Genomic DNA, 25,000 nt, shown 5'->3' with positions numbered 1-25,000 from the left:
CTACACCCGTTAGTCACCACACTGTGTATGACACAGGCATACTGAAACCTGTTGCAAGTTATCTATCCATTCTGTCTCAGGCACACACTGCTGCCAATTGTCCACCACTGTCCTATCACACCATATCAACTTCACCTAACCAACCTAGCCTACATGTGCCTCATCAGTCAGGAACCAAAGATTAGCCACTAGATGTCATCACTGGTCCTACCACCTGAACAACCCCGTGACTGACAAAATTTCCAACGCTAGCGATAACAAAACTCCGGCCCACTCGACGCCTAAAATTGACTCTCCCCCCCCAAGCTCATAATGACACCACAGCCGCTAAGCTCAAAGGCGCGCTCATCAACGCACGGTCCATCCCCGCGCATGCCCTAGATATTGCAGACCTCATTGTCACGGAAAACCTTGATTTTCTCGCAATCACTGAAACTTGGCTGCATGCGGCCTCCGGCCCTACCCTGACCGTGGCCATTCCCGACAACTATTCCAACATCAGATGTGACAGGGACACCAACCAAACTAAGGGCGGTGGATTAGCCTTCATATTCAAGAGCTCGCTTAACCTTAGAGCTGCCAACAGCCTTTGGCTGCCATCAGCGGAACTACTGTCTATCAAATTGCCAATCTCACATAATCACACGGCCACAGTGCATCTCATCTACAGGCCCCCCGGCCCTACCTCCTCATTTGTAGAAGACATCTCATCTATTCTAGCGACTAACACTAAGCCCAACTTTCAAATTATTATTTTGGGTGACCTCAATTTAGGTTACCAGGATAAGAATGACGCCAAAGCCACTGACTTAGAAAATGTCCTGCCCGCCTTCGGCCCCACCCAACATGGCAGTGAGCCCACCCATATTAAGGGTCGCACTCTTGACTGGGTTTCAGACATGAACTGTGCACTCAACGTTACCTCTGTGTCTCCTTGCGCATGGTCTGATCACCACAAATGTCATTCTCCATTAACTCCAGTCCACCCGTAGATAAACCTTTCCTCGCCCCTCCCACTTACACACGTAACAAAAAGGATATTACAGTTGAGAAACTTCTCCCTCTCATCCTCCCTTTACTGAACTCGGCGTCCGCCTCTTGCTCGGACACCACAGCTTTAGTAGACACCAATAACAGTGCCATGCTAAAAGCCCTCAATACTATCACCCCAATCAAACTGCGCAAACAAAAAACGCAGCTCCACCTCAACTCCTGGTCCTGGTTCACCCCGCATTTACGCGACCTGCACAAAGAAAAAAGAAAAGCTGAGGCTCACTGAAAAAGTTCACTTTCTCTAGTTAACAAAAATAATCTTACTTCAGCCTCCCTTACCTACAAAGAAGCCATCATAGCTGCAAAAAAGGAAGTGTACAATAAAAGGATCATTCAAGCCCAATCTAACACCAAGGAACTTTTCAAGATACTCAAGGAACTTGACTCTCCAGTTGCCCCACTTGCCACGTGCATCCCTGACACTGAATGTTGCTCTAATATTCAAAAAGCACTGCTTGGCAAAATTGCCTTGCTCCAAGCCAAAATTAACGCAAAACAAAGATACCTCTCTGACTCAACTGGCAACCCCCATTCTACAAAACCCCCTCTCCTAAGCACTCCATCAAACCTTTCAGCTTCTCACCCTTTACCATCAAGGAAGTTGAAAATATCATAACGAAGCTCAAGCCTTCAAATTGCCAAGGTGACGCTTGCCCTGCACCAATCATAAAGGAAGCCGCACATGATCTCGCCCCATTTATTACCTCATTCATTAATGCATCCTTCGAATCAGGCACTGTGCCTAACAAGCTCATGGATGCTTGGGTCATCACCTTAATCAAAAAACCTAATCTCGATCCCAGCAATCCCTTCAACTACAGGCCCATCACCATGGTGTAATACCTGCTCAAAATTCTCAATCGCACGGCCTATCTCCAAATCCAGGATTACCTTGAAACCAACAATCTATTAGGGCTTAGACAAGGAACAGAGACAGCTTTAATAGATTTGAAAACCCAAATTGAGGATCTGAAAGATAAGGGCAAACAGGTGCTCCTGCTCCTCCTTGATCTTTCAGCAGCCTTTGATCTGGTCGATCATCAAATCCTCTGCCACCACCTCAAAATTGCTGCACACTTCTCTGACGCAGCAACATCCTGGATCAGCTCCTTCCTAGCAAACAGAACCATGAGGGTCTTCTCTTCACTGGCTGCAGCTGACCCAGCCCACGTCCCGTGCGGAGTCCCACAAGGATCCTGTGTATCTCCCATACTCTATAGCGTGTTTACTAAACCACTTTTTGATATACTTGACTATCTGGGTATCTCCTACACTAATTATGCAGAGGATTCCCAGATACTCATCCCTATCACTGGTGACTACGTAACCAATGCTAAATCTCTCAATACAGTCTACACTGTCATCCAGGCCTGGATGGCTCATCATGGGCTTTGCCTTAATGACGAAAAACGGAGCTAATCACCCTAGGCTTGCAATCTAAACTCACTAAACTTGACTCCAAATACAATTCCTTCATTATTGATGGGAACGATATTAAAGTCTCTAATGTCCCTCAATTGACAAACCAATGCAGTTGTCTCAGCGTCATCCTACACTTGTAAACTAATTACATCATGTCGCCCCATTCTGACAACGGGCAACTGCCTGATACTCGCCAGAACCCTCATCATGCCCAAAATCAACTATTGCAATGCCCTCTGCTTAGGGACTAGCCAAAGAAACCTTGATAAACTCCAGATCACGCAGAACAACGCCATGAGGGCAGCTTTCAACGTACCCAGGCGCTCTCACATCTCCAACACCAGACGTAACTTACATTGGCTACCCATCTCTCATCGCATATCTCTCAAAGCACTCGTTCTAACCCACAAGGCCCAGAACAACACAGCCCCTGCCTACTTATCCACGCTCTTCACACAACACACAGCATCTAGACCACTGAGATCTGCTCAGGCACACAGACTGGCTATTCCCAGTTTCAAGCTACTGACAGCCGGGGGTTCGAGCTTCCCAGTCCTTGCTGCTAAGCTCTGGAACACCCTTCCCAATGCTCTGAGAAACGTTCCATACTGCCATACTTTCAAAGCTAAAACCAAACTGTGGCTACATGAACAGGATGCCTTAGCCTCCGCTCCATAATCTGACAGTTGTTAATCCCCTTACCAACTGTGCACTGCTTACAGACTGTTTTGTCCGTATACTTAGATTTGCTGTTTTCCTCTCTGCTTGTTATTCAGAACATGTTGTAAATATGTGTATAATGCATAGTGTTTCTATTTTGCTGTGACTTGTAACTGCTTCTTAAACATGTGCCTAGATGCCCCTCGGCAAGGTGCGCACTACAAATTAAACAAATACAAATACTCATTTCCCAGGCCACAAAGTTCTAAATAATACTTCCTGTGTGTCGCTTGCCAAGTACTGATACGAGGGCAATAGTCCTGCTAGTTATATCTGTACAGGGATTTTGCCTCTGGAAACTTCCAGCCCCTGCCGTTCCCCATGCCTCTACCATTAACTTGCCTGTTCCCTAATGCGTAGCCGGTTCTTCCTGGGGTCACACTCCTGCTCTGTTGGCTGCACAGGCGGCATCTGTGTGTCTTGGTGCCTTCACCTTGCGGATCTCCTGCCCGGTCCTTGGACCAACGATATGTACGCTACCTCCTGCATTTGCGTCGCTGTCTGCCAGCCTCCCATTACCATCTGAACGTCACTGGGCAAAGGTGTCCTGTTGTCCTCTTGACTTTGGGATTGGACTGCTCTCAGCTCCATCCTGGCCTTCTCTACGTATCCTTCGGACTTCCCGGGTTCATGGTCTCTCCTCTTGGATGGCTGTCTCCCTGATAGGCAGTCCTTCTTTGATTTTTATGGCATAAGAAGAACCACATCTCCGTGGAAGTCTATACTGCTGCAGTTCCTTCTTGGTATTGCTCTGCATTGTTCCTGTGTCCCACCTCATCCCAGTACTTGTATTACCTGGTGTTCTGCTTCGTCTCAGTACTTTCCAGAACCTTGAGGTAGTCTGCCTTATAACAGTACATAGGTCAACTATCTGTGGGGGTCCGATGTTCTCATAAGGGCTATACCATAGATAGTCGTCCTCCGCAGGAGTGAGGGGAGTCCCTCCCCGTGATATCCTCCCACACTATACCACCCCCAGGGGACTATCGGGTAGCAGCATCAACAACCTGGCCTCACGGGAAAGGGCTGTCCCCTGGGGAAAAGTGACGACATGCATTGGTTTGTCGCAACACGGTGCAGCACTTTACCCACCTGATTCATATTCATGAACCAGACCCATAACTGAAGAGTTGAGCAAGAGTTGTGTTGCGGCTACGGGTTACTTTGCATTATGCCATGTATCTCTATCCATCAAAAACACCTTGTTTATGTGGAGTACTTTTCACATGGACTTAACACTCATGCCACTGCAAAATCAGGTTTAAACATTTCCTAGCACAATGATTCTCATTATAATGAGCCACAATGAGATTACGAATGACAAGAGACTCCTTTATGGAAAATGTGATCCACAATGTGGCCTACCTACAGAGTTGGGACCCTGTAGGTAGGCCAACTATTTTTGGTTGTTTCATGCGAGACAGTGAATAGGTAAGAAGCACAGGCTTTAGGTGGTAAAATGAGGCCTTAAGAGGGGGTCCTCACTAGAGTCGGCAGGAAGTTAGGCCATGGGTCAGTAGCGGAAACTGCTGGCAGTAGAGTGGCGGCTGCTAGTGAATGGCGCTACAGTTCATTAGACAAAGTGAGAGGTGCCGGTGGTGATTTGGCTAGCGGGTGTGAATGAGCACCGTAGTGAGAGGTAGCTATACGTCTAGGGGCTGCACTGGTGGGGGAGGTAGAAAGATCTGGAGTGCGCCTTTGGAACCACGTCCGTGCTGATGTGTCTGGTGCGGCCTAGGGATGGCTTGGTAGAGGGGAGGGTGAGGCTGTGAGTAGAAAGGCTGTCCATCGGAGCGTGCTTAGAATATGTATGCACCGATAGACGCAGAAGTCTGGGATGCCCTAAGCATGGGGTGATGGGGCCCGATAAGCCACTAGGTATGCCTTTGTAGATGTCAAACAGGCAGCTGCCTGCTGCGATCATGGTGCTTGGGCCACAGAGCCATGCATAGGCATGGGGCTTTGCTTCTGGGTCGCGAGTAGGTGCCGGAGCAGGATGAAGTTTTACAGGGGGGTAACCCGATGGGGATGAGCAGGATAGGAGCAGGCAAGAAGGTGGTAGGCAGGATAATTTTGTGTAACGGGGCGGAATGATGGGACAGTAAGATTTACCATAATGCCTGTTGCACAGTGCATTGTTTGATATGCCATCCTACAGCCATCCGAGGCCGGAAAAGGCCAGAGAGGGGGCGTTGAGGACTCACTTAGAAGCAAGCCTTTTCAGGGGGCCGGCTTCACCTGCTGACTCCCAAGGCCAGCAAGTTCAAATCCATCGCACAACCATTCGGATTGTATTGGAGGCGGGCTGTCCTCCAAGAATGAAACAAGTAATGGTGGAGGGCTTATTTGCAGCTGCCATTTTTAAGTTGTTGGCCTGCTTAGTTACAAACTTTTCATCAAGGCAAGTCGGAACCAATAACTTGATATCCCAGTGCTGTTCTCCATAATGCACGCATTCCAATTAAGGGTTACCTTACGCCCATGAATGGAGTGTTCATCCCACGATACAGTGTAGCTTGCAGGGAGGTCCAGCTGGTACTCCTGTACCACCGAGGAGGTATCACCGGGCCAGACAGGGTGCATTGAGGATGGCCTTAAGCTCCTCCCAGACCTACTACTAGAGTGACAGTGATTCGGCCACATAGGTGAAATAGGCACTGTGAGAAACCAGAAGGTGTCTCAACCACTAGTCCATGTGGATCTCTCTCTCAAGTGGCCAGGCCATGGCCATTGGCTTTGGATCCAGACCCTGAAGGTGGACCAGTGCGGCAGGATCAGCTGGGTGAGGGGTCTTCAGAGAGTGGGACACCGGATGGCGAGATGCGGTATTCCTCACCCTGTAACACCTTTACCCTATCCTACCAGGTAGGATATGTGGGAACTTTACCCTCCAACCCCTTTTCCCGTCACAAACACTTCCACACGGGCACCCTGCAGTGGGAGAAAACACTTGCACCTGACTTCCATTAAATGTCCCCACACGGATAAAAGGCGAAGCACGAGAACTCACTCTGAGAGAGGCAAAGCACACAAAGGAACAGCAGTTTATAGTTGGCAACTGAACAAGGGTCGAAATACAGCAAACCAAGAAGGGTTCGCAAGCAGGAAAATACCCTTGACCTTTTTCGGGAAGAAACAGTTACTTTCAAGAAACCTTTGAGTAAAAAAAGCATAAGGGCAGGAAAGCAGACTGAAGAATCCTGCATTGTTTGTCAGCGATACCGGAGGCCCTCCCACGTAACCAACCAAGGCGGGGAGGAGCAGCAGCCGCCGTGGTATTGTCCTTGGCTCAAGAACAAAGAATCGCCTGAGAGATCAACACAGCCGTGAGTTGGGGTGACCGATGCAAGACCGATCTGTGTTGAAGTCAAGGTTGCAAGTGACAACATTGTATAATGAGTGCTGGAACGAACATTGTTAAATGTGTTTGATGCAAAATGCGAGTAAAGCTAAATGACTGATGAATGTTTTAACTTGAGAAGGAAAGATGCAATACCATTGACAGAGTGAATGCGCTCAATGCAAGGTCTCTGTAAGGTATCGCGCCAAGAAGTGGTAGAAGTAGAAGGTTGATCAGAACATTGTACAAAGTGATCTGAAGTGGGTCTGCGACGGTTTAAGCAAAACCCATTGCACATTCGAAAGTCTTCGATTTTAATATCAAGAGGAAACTGTGGAAAGTGAAACTACATGATCCGAGCCCAAACGAGGGAGACGAAATGTGAATATTGTGGAAAAGGGATCTGAGCCCGAATGAGGGAGATCCATGGTCCAAGTCCAAACGAGGAAGACCAAGTGTAAACATTGTGCTAAAAAGGGGGTCCAAGCCTGAAGGAGGGAGACCCATGATGAATACTGAAAGTGAGAACTTGTGCACGTGAAGATCCTGATAAGAGTGGAATTTTGATATTTGTTTGTTACGACAGACCCTCTGCAGTAAGACACTGTTATTGGAAAAGAGGCTTTGGCAGAAGACCCCGATACCTCTGCTTTGAACTGTATCCTTTTGGCAGAGAAGCCAGAGTGTGTGCCCTTTGCTGAAAACATAGGGAAGCGAAGCCAACTGCTCAACTATCCTGACATATTGTTTCTTGAAATCTTTTATTTTTACATATGCAATTGTCCCACACCCTATTGTATTTAGAAGTAAGGATTGGCAATAGGTTTATAAGTATATGCCCTTATTTTGACAGAGGCTCCACTAGGACTGCATTATTATTTTTTGATGGTCGTAGCTTGCTCCCATCCTTAGATTTAGGTAAGATAGGCATTCAACAAACCCATTGAAGTTCAATAAACACCCTTGAATTATGATCACTTGTGTCTGTCTTCACTATTTTATACAATGCCTTCCTTACAGCACCCAAATGAAATGTATGCCTCTGCCACTTGATAGTGATAGTTTCTGATAGTTGCTGATAGTTGCTGTGCTTTTCTCATTCCAGAGAAATATTTTCTTGATGCTTGCCAGGTCATGGCCAAACTCCTGCGCCATGCTTCCTGGATGCCAGCAATCTTCAGTGGTGGGGAAAGCTTTCCTTCAAGGAGTCCCTCCTCCAGAAATGCGAGATTAATCATATAGGCATTTTCACCCGCATATATGATCAAATCCTAACAGAGGAATGGTTCCTGTTTTAAGTCTTCTGCTAAAGACGATTCTGTATCTCTAATACAGATTGTCCCTCCTCTCCTGCGCCATTCCCAGATACTTGATATTTGTCAGGAGAGCTGATAGGGAAGATATATATATACAGGATCCAGTGGGCAAACGTTTCTTCCTGTAGGTTTCTGTCCTTTGGGCTTCCCTGGACCTCTCTACAAACCTGTGTGTCCTACATCAAAGATTATCCACGAAGGTCTCACCTCTGTTACTTTTGCCTTGTACTCTCATGTTCTGTTGCACTTGAGGGCCTATTCTACCACCTTCTAGATTTTGCGCTCTACTACAACCTCCTGGGTCCTTTAGTTTACATTAAAACTATCTGTCAGACTTTTGAGCTTTGTTGCTTTTCCTTTCATTGAAACCTGTTGATCTGCTATTTGCTGCATGCTTCATTCCTGGCAAACAACAAAGTAGTTATGTTGAAAGGTGTTGAAGTATTTCTCCTTTCTCCTGCTGCTTCCCTTGAAGTGCCTTTTCGCAGCCCAGTCTCCTGAAGAAGCCATCCTCTCCACCTGGGAGTTCTCACTAAGAGTACAGTGATTTTCCTGATGGTAAAAACCTGCATGTATTATTGGAGCAGCATCATTGACAGAAGATTGCTATAGATAGATGTCTCTTTCATCTGTGGTCCAGAGAGGGGTTTAAGGGTTTATCAGCAAATTAATTTTGGCTGTTTAATTGAATATCTTCATGAATCGTTATATTCATCTTTTAATAAGATATAGCTTTTGATGTATTATAAGATGTATAGTGACAGTTACCTTGCCACCCTATTTATGTAGTGAACAATGAACTATTTGGCAGAGGTACTTTACATAAGCATCAAACAAGTGCTGCTAAAGATGACTTTAGAGAGTAGTAGAGTAAATTGCCTGTGAAGAACAACTCCGGGTCTCGTGTGCCGGAATCCTGACAGGTTTTCAGGATATCCCTCAATAATATTATTTGCATACATTTAGATTCATTGTATGCACATTTATCTCATGAATATTGTGAAAACCTGGCATGGATACGGCCCCCGAGGCTTAGAGTTGGATATCCTGAGCTAGGTTATGCGTTTGTAACTTTCAGAAAGTTTGTGGTATCTCGTTAGGAGAGCACTGGCAAGTAAATGAGGACTTTGGGAAGGTACTTTGTCAAGTTTCATGATGTCCGTTTGTATCTCATTGTAAATACCTTCTGTGATATTAATTATTTGTTAATTATCTATACTACATGGGTTATACCAAGATTGTGAATGATCAGACAGCTAGCTCTCTTCTCTTGTAACTCTCTCATAGCCCTCTCCCCCCAACCCCTTCCTTTGAGGTGCCAACTAATGAGCGTTCTCACAATTTGCTCTCTTACAGATTAACAATAATAAAAGCGACAGAACAGACTCCGGAGGAGGGGGTGTCGCCCTCATACACAGAGTCCCACTTCACATTACACCAATAAAGAGCATTATCTCGGCTAACTGTGAGGTTCTCTAAACTTAAAACTTCACCCACTGACTCAATTACACTGCATATCCTTTACAGGCACCCCAACCCCCCCGTTACCTTTGAGGAAGAACTCTCACACAACATCAAACCCTCTTCTATAGTTATGCTCCTAGGAGACATTAATCTTGGTCTCCGCGACCCCATTGACACTACTGCAGCAATAGTAGTAAATGCCCTCATAGAACTGGGCTTTACTTACGGAGTCTCCAATCCAACACATATCAAATGAAGATCCCTAGACTGGGTAGCGGACTTGAACAGCCACATCACAATAAGCTCAAATTCCCCCTACCCTTGGTCGGACCACCATGTCATCCACTTCACCTTCCCCTCCCTCGATTCACAACCATCCAACAGCATGAGCCTCCTCCTAGCGCTCACACACAGTACCAAAAACATCACCAAAGACTCCATCTCCCCCCTGCTAGTGGACTTGGATCACAATGTCTCAAAAGACCCTACTATCCTGGAAGATCAGTATTCCAACACCTTAACCAAAGGCGTCAACTTGGTAGCCCCACTCTGTCACAGAATGCTAAGCTCAAAGCTCACATCCATTCATGGTTCTCCCCGGACCTATCAACCCTGGCTCACAAAAAAGGCAAGCTAAAAACCTCTGGAAGAAAGATCCCAACCACACCACCGAAACCGTCTTTATATCCATAGCTAGGGAATATGAAAAGGCCATCATCAAAGGTAAAGCTGCAACATACAACTCCAGGATAGCCATAGCCAGCTCCAACTCTTATAAGCTCTTCAAAATCCTTAGAGAACTTGACAGCTCACCTTAGCCTCCTAATACCATAACCAAATACTAGGCCTAGTGCATTAGTATTCAAAATGCAATGTGTGAGAAAATCAAAATCATGCTACAGCACAAAATTGAAAAGAAAAGGGCAACCATCACCCCCACAATCCCCCTAGCCAATGCAACCACTTTCCATTCCACACCAGCCTTTAACTTCAGAGACGTCTCTAAGGGAGAAGTTGCCAACATCCTCCATCATCAAAGAAAGTGCAGAAACAATCACCCCGTTCAATACAAGGTTGATTAACGCATCCTTTTCATCTTGCCAAGTCCCCACTAGTCTAAGAGAAGCCTGGGTTCTTCCACTGCTGAAAAGCCATCCCTAGCCCTCTGTCACCCATCAACTACAGACCCATCACCACAGTTCCTTTCCTCCTTAAGATCCTTGATCGGGCTGCTTACCTACAAATTCAAACCTACCACATCCTAGGCATGCGCCAATGCGGCTTTCGTCCAGGCCACGGCACTGAATCCACACTCCTAGACCTCAAAATGCAACTAGACTCACTCAATGATGAATGCAAACCAGGCCTTCTGCTCCTCCTCTACCTATCTGCCGCCTTCGGTCTAGTAGACCACGACACACTCAGCCACCACCTCACTCACTCGGCAAACTTCTCCCAGAAATTGGCCACCTGGATAGGCTTCTTTCTTGAAAACAGAACCATGAGAGTCTTATCGGACATTACACATGCATTGCCTATCCCCGTCCCCTGTGGCATCCCTCAAGGCTCCTGCGTCTCCGCATCTCTCTACAAAATATTCACCAAACCCCTTTTTGACCTCCTGGACTCCCTTTACATCTCCTATACTAATTATGTCAACACCCAAATCCTCCTCCCTCTCACTGGCTCTTTCCAAGAAGAAACCATCACTATCAATAAAATATACACCACCATTCAATCGTAGATGGCCTCCAACCACCTATGCCTGAACGACGAGGAAAAATACATCCTGTTAGCTGGCTCTCCCACATGGTCAAGAAACTCAGCACAGATTTCTCCTCCTTCTGCATAGATGGCAACAAAATCCCTGTCTTCTCATTTGTGAAAACGCTATGTATCTACCTAGATGCCACGCTCTCCCTTACGAAACAAGTGAAAGCCATTGCATCCTCGTCCGTTGCATCCTCGTCCGCATGCACAATAATGCTCATCAATGCAGCAAGGCATTTCCTCTCTCCAACTAACTGCTTAACCATAGCCAGGGCTATCATTGGCGCAAGCCTGGACTACTGCAATGCACTATTTGCAGGTACCGCCAAGTAGAACCTTACCAAACTACAGGTTATTAAAAACAATGCAGCCTTGAACATCTCCAAAAGAGACCAAACTACAGGTTATTAAAAACAATGCAGCCTTAAACATCTCCAAAAGAGACTACATCTCTGCAGCAAGAGAAAAAGCCCACTGGCTCCCGGTCTGAGAAAGGATAATTGTCAAAAACCTCTCAATCACTCACAAGTGTCTCTCGAACACAGCCCCCATTACCTAGCCAGATAAATTGAACGATCCCACTCGTCCAGACCAGTGATAAGAGCAGGAGGGGCCAGTTTCCCCACAGTAGCTGCTACCCATTGGAATGCTCTGCCGCCTGAACTAAGAGCAGAAACTAACTACCGTCCTTTCCGCAAGACAACTCAAAACATGGCTCTTTGTGTAAGAACTACCGGCCAGCCACAGCACCTACTACCCGGGCCTGTTCAAGCCTCACCCACAGGCCTTCCTCCCTTCCCTCTCTTTGTTTAGTAGCAAGGCCCTCTTACCTCAGTTGGCTGCACCATACCCCTCCTCCCCAACCGCCCCAATAGTGTTTCTCTTGTTTCTCTTCTCTCCTTGCTGATTGTCCTTTTCTGTTAAGATGATGTAACATATGCCCTCGCGCACTTTACAAATGCAATAAAATAAATAATTAAAATGATTGAAGGAAGTTCACAAAATGGGGGCTACATAAGAAATAATGTTAACAAGAATATAAAAGAAAGTAGATGGTGTTTGTGGCTGAGAAATCTACTGAAGATACCGTTGGCTGTAAAAACGGAGCAAGAACCAATTCGCTTTTGGTTTGTTTCAGTTTTAAGTTATAATTATAATTGTTCTTTTATAACCCGCTAAATTCCTGGGACCAGCGCGAGCCTGGGATTCGAACCTGTGTTGCTATGGTTGTCTTACTTCCAAGAAAAAGTGTTGCCCCTGAGCTATCTTCCCGGACAATTTTGATGACCAATTTATCATATGTTCAATTGCGAACCTCTTACTTACCACACAGTTTGCTCACAGACGTGACAGAGGCACATTGAAAGAGTCCAGCTCCAAAACTGACATAGTATTTACATTTCCAGTTCAGGAATCCTAAAACCCGGCTACAGAGGAGATTATCGGAGCTGCTGCGACACCTGCAGAGGAAAGGGGACAAGGACTGCCAAGAGTTCTACCGCGCACTGCAGAGCAACGCTGACTGGCTATATATCCTCTTACCGAGCAGGAGCTCTATGATGAGTATGTGCAGGTCTTTCTCGAATTACAGCATTTCGCCGTTTTTCCACTAGATGGCGCTATGAGAGTTTATTATGTTTTTAAATGTTGCTCACATTGAGCCTCTAGTCAGTAGTCAGGTTTACATTTAGATATAGCATTTACAGACAAAACTATTTGTATTTTACCAATAGAAAAGAGAAATACGAGCTACGTGCCTTTCTACATGCGTGGCTCGCGCATAACTTTTCTGGGGTGCTTTTGTGCATCTACAAATCTGATTTTACAGAAGAACCGGTTACACTGAAGTTAACTGAACGTGCTTATGTAAAATGCGCCTGAATTCATTAGTACAGGAACGCGCTGTACCGTGACCTACGCGCTTTTAAACCGACCATGTGATGCAGTTAAAGGGCAACTGGATACTAGGCCTTTGAGGTGCTGCCTGTTTATGCTCTCAAAGTCCGTCTACGGTTTCATTCTACACCAGAACGGACACCATTGGCCAAGCCAGTAGTTTTGGCTGATGTATGGGCCTCGTATGTGCCCGCACAATTTTCAGGTTTTGTTACCAAAAGCAATTTAGAATAATGCATGCCGATTTTGGGAAGCGTGGTGTTCCAATGCAAATAAAGATTCCGTGGTTAAGGGTGAAAATGGATTGAATGCCTTATTATGAATGTGTTGTATTGTATTATGTATTTTCTTTATTAGTATAGCGCGCCGGGCCCAAAGGCAGCTGGGCGCTTTCTTTTTTTTAGGTTACAGGCATGTGATACAGTTTAAAGTACAAGGATATAATACATAACGATAATAATAATTACAAGATATAGAGTGAGGTCAATGAGAGATATGCATCGATGATTGTACAAGAAAGTTTAAAGTATATACAGGAATATAATTAGTTGCCAAAAGCGCAGGTTCTCTCCATGGTTAAAGATATGCCCGGTTAGCATAGTGTTGCCTAGATTATTATGCTCAGTTAGGACACGGATCATTCCTTTCATTATGCTCATTTCACATTGCAAGGCGTGAAACACGTATATGCACACAGGATCCTGCAAGACTATCAAGCGCTAAGTGTTCCCAACATGTGATGTCCTATTCATCAGAGAATAAATGTTCACACGTTCCTAGTGCCTGGTAATCGGTGTACTGTGGCCCCGCCTACCTGGTGCCTTCCTGCCGGCTGCTCTTTTTCACCACTTAGCAAGCCCCGCCCAAGTGGTGCCTTCCTGCTTGCCGCTCTTTTTCACCACTTAGCAAGCCCCGCCCACCTGGTGCCTTCCTGCTTGCCGCTCTTTTCCACCACTTGGCAAGCTCCGCTCACCTGGTGCCTTCTTGCTTGCTGCTCTTTTTCACCACTTAGCAAGCACCGCCCACCTGGTGCCTTCCTGCTTGCCGCTCTGTTTCCCTACTTAAGGAGCCCTCCAGCTTCTTTTCCTTTGCAAATGGGGAGCAGGTGCAAGTGGATCTAGGTCACCTGGCCTAAGCCCCGCCCACCTGGTGCCTTCCTGCCTGCTGCTTTGTTTCACCACTTAGCAAGCCCCGCCCACATGGTGCCTTCCTTCACCATCACTGTCTTGTGGCCAATGCTGGATTTGACTTTTATGGACTTCATTCATGGTGTCATCACTCTTTCTCAACTCTCATGCTGGACTTCCTTTGCATCTTGTACTCATGGTGGCCCTGAATCATGCTGTTCCCTTCTTCATCTTGTATCCTGGCTTGCAACATCATGTGTTACTACTGACTTCTGCAATTGTATTCGCTCTCCACTCTTGCTTCTCCACTATTTTTGACTGCTTACTCTCTGTTCTCTCCTCCTTTCCCTTCTCCCTTTTCCTATCTCCTCCCCTTACTTTCTTCTATGCACTTACTCTATCAGAATTGTCCCTGGACCTAATATGATAGCAACCTCGTCTGTTTTCTCCACCCTCCCATTACTGTTTTTTTCCTCCCCACCACCCGTCGAGCACTATCTGAAATGTCGTCAGGCCTAGTATGATAGTCGCTTGTTTTGTTCCCCCCTCCCTTTCTGCACCCCTCTCGCTCACCTTTTGTATTTCTCCGGCTCTACCAGAAATGTCATCAGGCCTACTACAGTAGTCCGCTGTCTGTTTCCATTTTCTTCCCACTCTCCCCCTCCCTTCCTTATCTATGTCTTAGCTCTTGCACTATCTGAAATGTCGTCAGGCCGAGTACAATAGTTAATTTCACATCCTTACTGTTCATGGCCTGTAAGAATGTGGTTGTATTTTCCCTTGTTCCCTCCCTTGCCTTTAAGCGCTTTGAAACACATTGTGTATAGACGCTATATAAATAAACAATCATATCATATCATATCATATCTTGCATATAGTAATTCTGGTTAAGATGGGAGGAAATGATGTTAACTATTCCATGTGGAGTATAATATCAATGGCTGTTCATGCTGGAGAATGGGGCAAACGTGTTGCCTTTTTTGAACTTGTATTTTATTCCTAGTCATTGGGAGTGGAAAGATATAGACACAATGGCAGTTTCAGAAAAGCAAAATTGCCAAGTATTATGGGGAGCTCTAATAAGTGCACATTTTACATTGAATGAAGAGTAATGAATGAATGAATAAGTCATGTCCATGGCGCTGATTTAAAGCTTGAAAAGGAAAAGTCCCCCTTACCTCTTCATAATGGCAAATTCTGTTAACTGGGGTTTCACCCCGTTATGGCCCTTCAAGCGTTGTGCGTTACTGGAACAGAATCCATGGATGTATTTGCAAAGTGTTTCGAATTCAAGAGTAAAGTCCTAAGAGTTTGAGTAATTGGCAATTATCCAACAATGTGTAACACAGAAATCGCTTACCTTAGAATAAATATGGGTAATTGATTCCCGGCAATGCTCGGCCCTCCGCTGTCATTCCGTGTTGGAGTTCATGGATGCCATTTGTATTGGTGTTTATATTGGGATGATGACGTTGTGCACATGACATCATTGACTTCTTTCTAAGGTGTCTTAAACCTTGCGCATAATGTTCAAACGTTGGAGATGGGACACCGGAGTTGGATTCAATTGATTTTGTAATCTTTTATCTTCACATGGTATAATACAAAGGAGTCGTTAGGCAGGACATCCTCACATGGATATCCAAAAGTATATTATGACTCATGACGTGAAGGCAAGTGCTAAAGTTGCATACTCCAGGGGGATAGTATGTGGGTCTCATCTGAAATTAGGCCAAGTGTGTCAAGTTTGACTAAGTGTTGGGTGCGTGCTGCTGCTGTGGCTGGTGCAGCTGTGGTATATATCTGCATATCTGCGCACACTGTTCGTCTCTACCGCCCGCAATTCTATATATTAGATACCAATGTATGGTCATTCCTGGTGATCTTGTCATGGGATAATATTGGTTGGTCAATGAAGCCCAAATACCATCTTTATATAGAGGAAGATATGAGTGCACACTATAATAGATAGACTGATGATTCCTATTGCCTCCGGATATCAAAACTGATATATTTGCATTTTAGCCAAAGATTTACAGAAAAACATTGAATTCATGATTAGAGTTAAAGCCATCAAAGACCGTTGGAAATGTACAAATGTATCTTGCCTTAAGTTGGCGTAGTGCAAGTTCTCTGTCCCCTCCTCTTATTCCGCACACAACAGTTTCCTGTCCAACAAATTTCTTTTATCCTCCATCTGGTGGTTTTTCTGCCAATGTGATGCAATGGGGAACTTGGGGTCCTGGTTACCAATCATATAAAAGTGTTCATGCATCCTGACTCTGAGCTAACGGATCGTGCTTACAATATTGGCTCGCTTGCATATACAGATTAGAACACAAATAATATATTTGGTACAATGTATGAACTGTTGAAAACAGCAGGCTGATTAATCAGCACCTTCTTTGTGCTCCAGGCATAGGTGCACATAGAGCATTTACCACATTTAAAAAAAAAACCTGTGGTCCTGGATTTCTGTAGACAGTTGGCACCCTTTTCAATGTTACTGTGCATACATTAGGGCCTTGGAATTGATCTGACGCACCCCATGTTCATTGGTCATTTGCTCGTATAATTTGAGACGTCTCTGACACATGTCAGAAAATCGAGTAAACCAGGGCATCCCACAAACCTATGTCCTCTGAAAGTTCTCAATGTGAACTCTGAAGGGTAAAAAGGAATATCCCATGAGGTCTAGTGCCCTAACATCTAATAACCCAAGAAGAGAGTTTAGATACAAAATATCACCAGGTTAGAAGACTGTGGGCCTCTTTACGAGTCTGGTGGTAACCGTGCTGGTAAAACCGGCAGGTAGCTGCTGGACCCAAGAACAGTTACCGATACCTGACTTGCCGGTAACACCGGGGGATTACAACCCCAGCGGCTTGAAAGTCAGGCACCAGTAAAATGTTGTTCCCCATTCCTATAGAGTCTCATAGGACTCTATGAGAATGGGGACCACAGAAACACTGGCACCGGTAATAACGGTGCCGGTGCTTCTGTGAAACTCTGTGGGCAGGTGCCGGTCCGCCCGTCAGACTTGTACTTTGTCAGTCCGGAAACAACGGTGCCGGTAAGCTTACCGGCACCGTTGTTAACTGACCGGCACGGTTGTAATGAGGCCCTGTGTCTGCATGGATACATTTTCACTACCTGGTCATGTGAGGGAGGCATGGTGTCACAAGTAGTTACAGACACAAGTGCTGCTGCAGGTTTCAAAACCTTTATTGTTGTTTTAAAAGGGATTGGAAAACTCCTATCTTGCCGTGTAACGAAGATGGGAGTATTCCCGACCATCAAACAAAAAGATCCTAGTCGGTCCTTAGTCAAATTAAAATGGCCTATACTAATAAACCTTACGCCTGCCCTCTTTGTAATACAATAAATGCGTAAAGTGTATGTGTAATGTGAAAGGGAAAATCAGTGTTCAAAAGAAATGTCAGTATGGCTGAGTAAACTCTCTTACCCACGTTTTGTAGCACTGGGTAAGTAGGCACACTTGGACCTTGGGACACACTCTGGCTTCTGACACAAGGATGCAGTTTGTTTTGTGGACCAATGCCCACTTCCACGAAAAAAGTCACTCGTTTATCCCCTGGACCTCTCGGCTTTCTCTCACTCCAGCCCAGGTCACCTTTTAGCTTGTTTGTTTCCTTCTGGCTACCACAATTCAGAACAGGGTTCCTTCCACCAGACTCAAACCTTTCAATCACAATTTGTGGGGGGGTTCCCTTCCCCAAGCTTCAGTTACACCTTCATAGGCTTCCCTCCATCAGGCTGAAGTCTCCTTTCACTTTCCTTCCACTGTTGAAGGCTTTCAAAACTGCAAGGCTTTTGCTGTTACCTCAGCATGACCACTTCGACCTTAAAACCACACTTTTCTCTCCTACACCAAGGCCTCTTGGTAAAGGTAGTTTTGAGCACAGTACATCTTTCAAATGTTCAAAGATATCTCTCACATCCAGGTTTCCCTCTGCCGGGATCAAACCTAACAGTTCAAATCTTGCACCTCAGTTTCTTTCTCTTCCTGCCGCTTCTACGGCATCAGACATTTCAGAGACGTTCAATCGGGCAATCTTCTGTCGCTGGACCACTCTGTTACTTTGTATGGTCATAGGTTAAAGTTTCGACTCAAAAGGGTCGAATGACAAAAGGGTCGAGTCAATTTGGCCAAAAAAAAGGATTAACTTTATTTATTTATTTATTTATTGGAGGGGGTTTGGGAGGGGACCTCCCCCGCCCCCAAACCCCTGTTTTTGGTGTAAAAACACCTTTTTTAACTATACTAAATAAAAAAAAATATACATTTAAAAAAAAAATTCGATCCTTTGGTTTTCGGTCAAATGCACTCTCACCTTAGGCATTCGATACTTTTGTTTTCGTAACTTTAACTGGACACCACTTTGTATCTATTTTTACAATGCATTGCTTTCTTTCGCGTCTCGTCGGCACACGTGCAACCTTCATTCGTCGGATACTGTTGGCGTCAAGTGTAATTTAACACAGACCGCACTTTAATTGCTTTCCATCAACTCACCGGCTGTGTTAATTCATTTTCTTGTGGCTTTGATTCTCAAGTCAAGGCTGATACCACAACTACTGTTACACCTCCCCAACTCTACTGTTCACCTGGGAGGTTGGCTTGTATCCTTGAAACACAAGAAGTTTGTCTGTTCTCTCATTTGCTTGGCTTCCTGTAGCAAACTTCAAGGCCGTTTGGAGGTAACAATCTCTTGCCGGGCGTTCAAGATTTCTCCGTACCTCAGTTCTGCCCCTCAGCCTGTCGCTCCGCTCCACCCGGTTTGCCTTTTTCCCTGGAAGAACTGCTCCTTCTCATGCACCGACTTGCTCCAAAAGTTCAGCCACAAAAAATGTCTCTTGACTTCAAGTCCCATAATGCAATGATCTTATTTCGCTCCCACTTCACCAGCTCCCCTAAAACAGCATTCTGGTGGTTTTGGGAGCTGCAGGTTTAAGAATAAGAACAGGGGTCTCACCACCTGCCCCCAAAGTCCTGGGCATTAGTATCTGTACCTGGGGAGGAGCTCTGGCTTGGGCACTGCCAGGTAACCCCATTTGCCCTTGATATGGCTCCCTGGAGACAGAGCTCCCACGCCATACTGTAGCCTTCCTTGTACTCACAGGCTTAGTATTTTGGCTGTCCTTCTTCATCCAGGCTTTTCAGGGTTCCTCCAGCTGCAGTCCTGGCCTCTGTGCTTCCTCCAAAATCCCCAGCTCGCTCAAAATGTGCCTGTGTGCTCCACCTTTTATACTGGCTGGGAGAAGTAACAGGAGTCAGGTGTGAGCGGTTGTCCAGCCTGCGTGACTCTACCTGACCTGGTTAACGGGACAAGATGGAGACTGCCCATAGGAATGCATGGTACATTGATTCCTATCGGCAATCTTCATAGCTCCAGTTTGCCTCTTCTTCGTCCCACTGGTTTTTGGAAAAAAAAGTGGGCAGGAATTATGGGAGTTGTAGTGTTTCCAAGTGGTGGTAGGTAAATTATAAAAAATGCTGTTAGGAGAAGGGGAACAATCTTGGTCCGGTAAACATTGGATGATATGTGTGTTCTCCTTTTCCTGGTTCTCCTATGCCTCCATTTTGAGTTGGTACCTGTTTGAATTGGGCAGGGGCAACGGTATAGGATTCAAAATGGTGTTTGGTAGAAGAGGGAATGTTGGGTGGGGAGGTGTTAAGGAAAGGGAGACACCAAGTCTCACCTTGGCACTCCTCCCCCCCCCCCCTCTCTGGTCCACTCCCCAGGTCCGACCCAACAGCAATAACCCTTTCATAGCCACCCCCGAAGAGAATACCAAGGGGGTTGATATGGAAAAACCCTTGGGTTTTCCAGTCAATAGCTAACGTGTTCAAGCAATAGGTTTGCATCTCATATCACTGAATATTCGGATCTAGGAGGACATTTGAAACATTCACATCTTAACATTTTTCGGACTGCCCCAGGGATAATCCATTAAATCTGTCCTGTTGCATAGAAATAGTAGATCTGTAAACTTTGACCATTCTGTATGGATTAGAGTCAGCACACCAAGGAAGACAACCACGACTGTGTCAGAGTTTGTAAAAGCAGCCAGGTGTCGAGACAAACAGCATAACCATATTCTCCATGTGGAAATATAGACCTTCCATATGACTGGTGCCCAGGATTCTTGTAGGAATACTGCAGCCACTTATCATATGTTTATGACAGTCCTTATGGTGACAGGATTTTCATAGGCCACCAGTCTGAGGGAGCTTGATGAGACCATAGGATGAAAGGGGCCCTCTGGATTGGACATCTAAGGTAGGAGGAGGGGAATAGCGGAACACACCTTGAGGGCTTCTATTGGGGACCAGTCTTGAGATGGCCAGAGAGGGAGTAGTAGAACTAGTGTTGCATGCTGCTTCCTGGTCTGCAATAAGACCCATGAGGTAAGCAAAAAAGGTGGTAACGCATACAGCAATCGTGGCCTCCATGTCGGAAAGAAGGCATCCATTGGGAACTAGTCTGAATTTGGCCCAGTGATTAAACAATGTACGATCTTGAAGCAAAGCTCTGGGTTTCCTTGAATTCCAATTTGCCACAGTCTTACCAAAGACTGGCAAAACCCTTCCCTAACCATAATATGAAATTATTGACCAGTTGTGCATTTTCTAGCACACTTGGTCCTGGAGCCAACCTTGTGGGGATAGGACATTTTCTTCTATGGCACCTGAGTCTTGTGTAAAGATGTAAAGAGATTTATGTGATGACCTCAAAAAAGATTCAGGGGATGAAAATGTCAGTGTTTTTCAATGCATTTCGATGCAGGAGACCCCATTAACCCCTTTTGAACCCCCCTACATTTATTATTACCCTTACCCCCCACATATATGTGCAGCGAAATGCAGCCTTCTCCATTTGGCATTGTCGCACTTGAATTTTTACCTCCGTTATTTTGGTACGGTACCAATGTAAAGGTGGACACATATTAACTAATATCTTTGACATACTGCTGCCCAAACACATGGCCCACAGTGTTGATTGGCTGTGTGCCGTCCAGGTTGTCTGTCTTGGAATTCATTTTAAACAGCATGTCTTAGCATCTCCATTTCTAGGGAGGAATTGTCATTGCTCATGAAACACAAGGCTGTCCAATCCCAAATGCCTACAGTTTCTTGGTGAAAACCCAAACAATCTTTCTTGGGCAATTTTTCCATATCGATGGCTAAAGGCCCAACTGTATCCACTAACTTAACATGGCATGATAAGTTGTGAATCGGGCACACTTAGATATGTTCTTGTGCGAAAATTGCATTTAAAGTGACCTAACAAGTCTCAGAGATGGATCAAAGAGAAGTTAGCAGTCGGTAATACCTTCTCGCCCTTCAATGTCGAAACAGCTTTCTTAGCGATTTGTGGGAAGTTCAAACCAGGTTCCAATGCTGAGTCTCAGTTTTCCAGATGGCAATGCGGGTGTGTTGAACCAGTCAGTCTGTGTCAATGGATGGTTTGAATTTGGAGATGCTGATGATTGAATGCTTGGTTCCAGATGGTCTGATTCAATGCCGTGGTTGTTAAGGAGATTTATAATTTTTATGCTTAATCCCCTCTTCTAATGAGACCCCCAGCACTTTTTGCTGGACTTCTGGACCTTTTTCTTTCTATCCCGAATAAGGGGAGCCTTTTTCCCCTCATTCAGTCTTATGTGCTCTGACTTTTTGGGAACTCTGTTTTTTTTGTGTTACCTTATTTTATGGAGTCTGCTTTCTTCTATACCTATTAAAGGCATCTGTGTTACACCTTTGCAGCACACAGCACCCTATATGCAGTGATGCTGGGAACCCTTCGGTTTCTCCTTTGATATTCTTTGACTATCCTTAAAAATGACTTTTTTTAAGGATAGAGGGATACTTTGTATTCTTCCTAACACTCTAATTTGTGAGAGATTAGCACACATCACCGTATATACGGAATGCTAAGCGGATACCTATTGTCCCCCTTCTCTCTCTGCTTTTGTGATTTTCTAGTCACAGTGACAGCCCTACAGTTATGGCCGGTGGCAGTGGACGTGTTCTACCAACTATTGTGCTACTTTATACCACAGACTGTATTTATAATCTCAGTTATGCACAATAGGGTCACCTATGTTCTAACATGGGGGCGCCTTTCTTTTTTTGACATTTCTCGTATGGCTGTCCTTTGTTAGCCCTCTTCTACCATTCTGGGACGGGGAGGGCATGTGTGTCCTCGCCTAGGCTCCATTGTGTCTGTGAAGGCAGGAAGCAGTGGAGGAGTTTAACACTCCCCTGTCCTTTGTCTGCCAGAGTGCCTAAATGGAACCAGTTCCCACTGGGGTCTAGCTGTGCAGATTGGACAGTCACCCACCCCTTTCTGTAAACTGCTGAGAGAGTTTGCAGAGGAGTGAATGGGAAATAAAAGTGAGGTTCCGAAGGCAGCAGGCAAGTTGACCACTGGAACAAAAGATATGAAGATGACCAGAGACGCCTGCAGACCCTTCCTGTAACCATGAAGCGACCACTGCTGTTCTGATCGTTTTCTTATCGACAGAGGCGCTCCAAAGAGGACAACTCCTGGGGCTGGGTGGTCCCACCAGCCAAAGTGAAGGACGAACTGCAGATTGAGCCATCCCCCCAAGGTGCTGTTACCTTCCAGGATTGCATACCGCGAATACCAGGGGACTCCCAACCCATTTGCAGTGCAACATATTTGCGTGGACGAATCCGCCCAGAACTCTGGTGAGCACCACGTGGACACTGAGGGGCACAATCCCACTAATCTAAGTCCCCTACCAGAATGCAGGAATACAGAATCGAAGAAGATCGACTGGCCAATAACCGTCCTTTGTTGGAGCGGATAAAAAGGTGCCAAACCCGCAGACCGACACGGGAGACTGAAGAAATCCATGCTCGGGGTCCTCTTGCGACTGCCACTTGCGACATCCCATTCAGAGTCCTTCCTTTCGTCACCAGACCAAGGAATCAGGAGACCGGGTCCATCACTGCTGCACAGGATAGAATCCAGCTACGTTTGCTTCTTCTAGCCTAAGGTACTGTGGGGCTAAAGGTAGAACTTACCTTAAGCGGAAGAGTTGCTCCAATGTGACTGCAGTGAGTTACAGGGTGTTTGGGTGTCCACCCATACCTCTGGCCCAGGCTTAACAGCTTGTGTCCATTTGGGTGTCCCTTGCAGGGTCCCTATATTGTCTTGCTAAGCATTTTCTTTACCTTTCCAGCTGCTACATAAGACTTTTGTTCCACTCCTACACTGGCTTTTGGATAGTTAGGGATTGAACTTGAAAAGCATTAGAAACCTTGAAGTGTTACTATAAAGTGAATTGTTGCTTCTCCTTCCCACAGACTGTGCCTGCTGTGACTTTATTATCTGAATGCCATTACCATGTGTCTGTAATCTATGCAAGTGTGTGGCACTACTAGGAATAGGGTAGAACTGTCATTAGTGTAATTCTCTGTAACAATTGTAACCGCGAGCAACTACAATTGAAGCAGTCACCTTTGAAAAGTATTGTGAATAATTCCTGTGTGTACTGGTTAGTCTAGAAGAGTATTTATTTACCTGCCTTGTGTATAGAAAATGAATATATTTTAATATAACTTTCAGTGTGTAAGAGTTTCTTTGGACTATTGTATTGACTGGGTTCAGTGTACTTCCCTACAGCCCATATGATCCTTTGCGTAGTACAGACTTATACTAAGAATTGGGGCCTGTGTACCAAGGGATAATTTTATAGAGTCTTACCTCATATGGACATTAGGAAAACTCCCCTAACAGTGGTCGAAGGGTATATGGGTCGAATACGGCAGTTGTAGTAATTAGCTTCTTATTTGAGGTGACGTAATGACATGCTCAGCTGGTGCTGCATGTGGCAAAATAGTTCTAGAATTCAGCAGAGCAGCCCAACGATTGTGATAGTGCCATAGGCTGCACTAGAGGGTTGAAGGTCCTTGTTGGATTGACTGTTGAATGGTCTGGGAACATGGCTTGATGTGGTTCGACAGTGGAAAACACGGGGATCCTGGTTGTCTTGGCTCCACATCACAACATAAGATACCATGGTATTGATGATGTGAGTCCCAATCCAGGGGCTCAGGGACATGGTAGGTCCTTGTTCTCCCAAATACGGCAGAGGATGGCAAACACCTGAGGACACTTTCACCACCAGTCAGGGCCTCTGTACCGGTGTAGCCGGCAGAGAGGCCTTCTGCTGAAATGCCATCTATATATGTCCTAAATTCGCTTTAACACATGCTCAAATGTACAATTAATGTCATATTTATATGGCACCAGTTTTCCTGGGAATTGAAAAGTAGATCCTGGTAGCTCTTAACACCAAGCTAACCAGTTTCTTCTACACTACAAGTATGAGTTATATAGCTGTCAGCAATTTTGTGCCCTGAATGATGGATGAAATGTCCCCAAAAGCTGTTTAAAAAACAAAAATGATTAGGACCTGTATACTCAAACTACTTTGTTTAAGATCTGTCTAGTTGACTGATTGTCGAATGACTGATTTTTCCACAATGGGCATGTAGGAAGAGCAAGCATTTCTACTGTTCCCCAAATCACCTGTAATACAACCCACAATTTGATATTTTTCAGGACCTGAAAACCATCGGATCCTATGCAAATAAGCAGAACATTGTTTTATTGTGATAAAGGAAGAATGCAGACGCTTTCTGTAACTTTCATTTTAAAAGTGCCCAGTTAATTAAAACCTGAATATGTACACTGTTTTGTACCTAGTTCAGCAACATTGTTTAAACTTTAACCTGATACTTGTTTTTCACTGTCAAATCCATACACAGAATGTAAGGGGAGATGCTGGTCTTCGGGCTAAATAGAACTATCGGTCCTATTTTAAATGCTAGG

General features: G+C 45.3%; 1 protein-coding gene across 3 annotated transcripts in view; it reads left to right on the top strand.

Moving 5' to 3' along the window:
* The window catches only part of CARD19 (caspase recruitment domain family member 19), a 330,029-nt gene that overhangs the window by 171,379 nt on the left and 133,650 nt on the right, over positions 1-25,000 (top strand). For all 3 annotated transcript variants that reach the window (XM_069643604.1, XM_069643606.1, XM_069643605.1), the window contains one exon: positions 12,492-12,648. In XM_069643604.1, the coding sequence (XP_069499705.1) occupies positions 12,492-12,648 (157 nt within the window). The remainder of the gene's footprint in view (positions 1-12,491; positions 12,649-25,000) is intronic.

Source organism: Ambystoma mexicanum, chromosome 2p (assembly GCF_040938575.1).
Source record: "Ambystoma mexicanum isolate Mex_15411 chromosome 2p, UKY_AmexF1_1, whole genome shotgun sequence".
NCBI classification, from domain to species: Eukaryota; Metazoa; Chordata; class Amphibia; order Caudata; family Ambystomatidae; genus Ambystoma; species Ambystoma mexicanum.
Note: the sequence above shows the minus strand (reverse complement) of the source record. Positions and strands in the feature narration are given on the sequence as shown.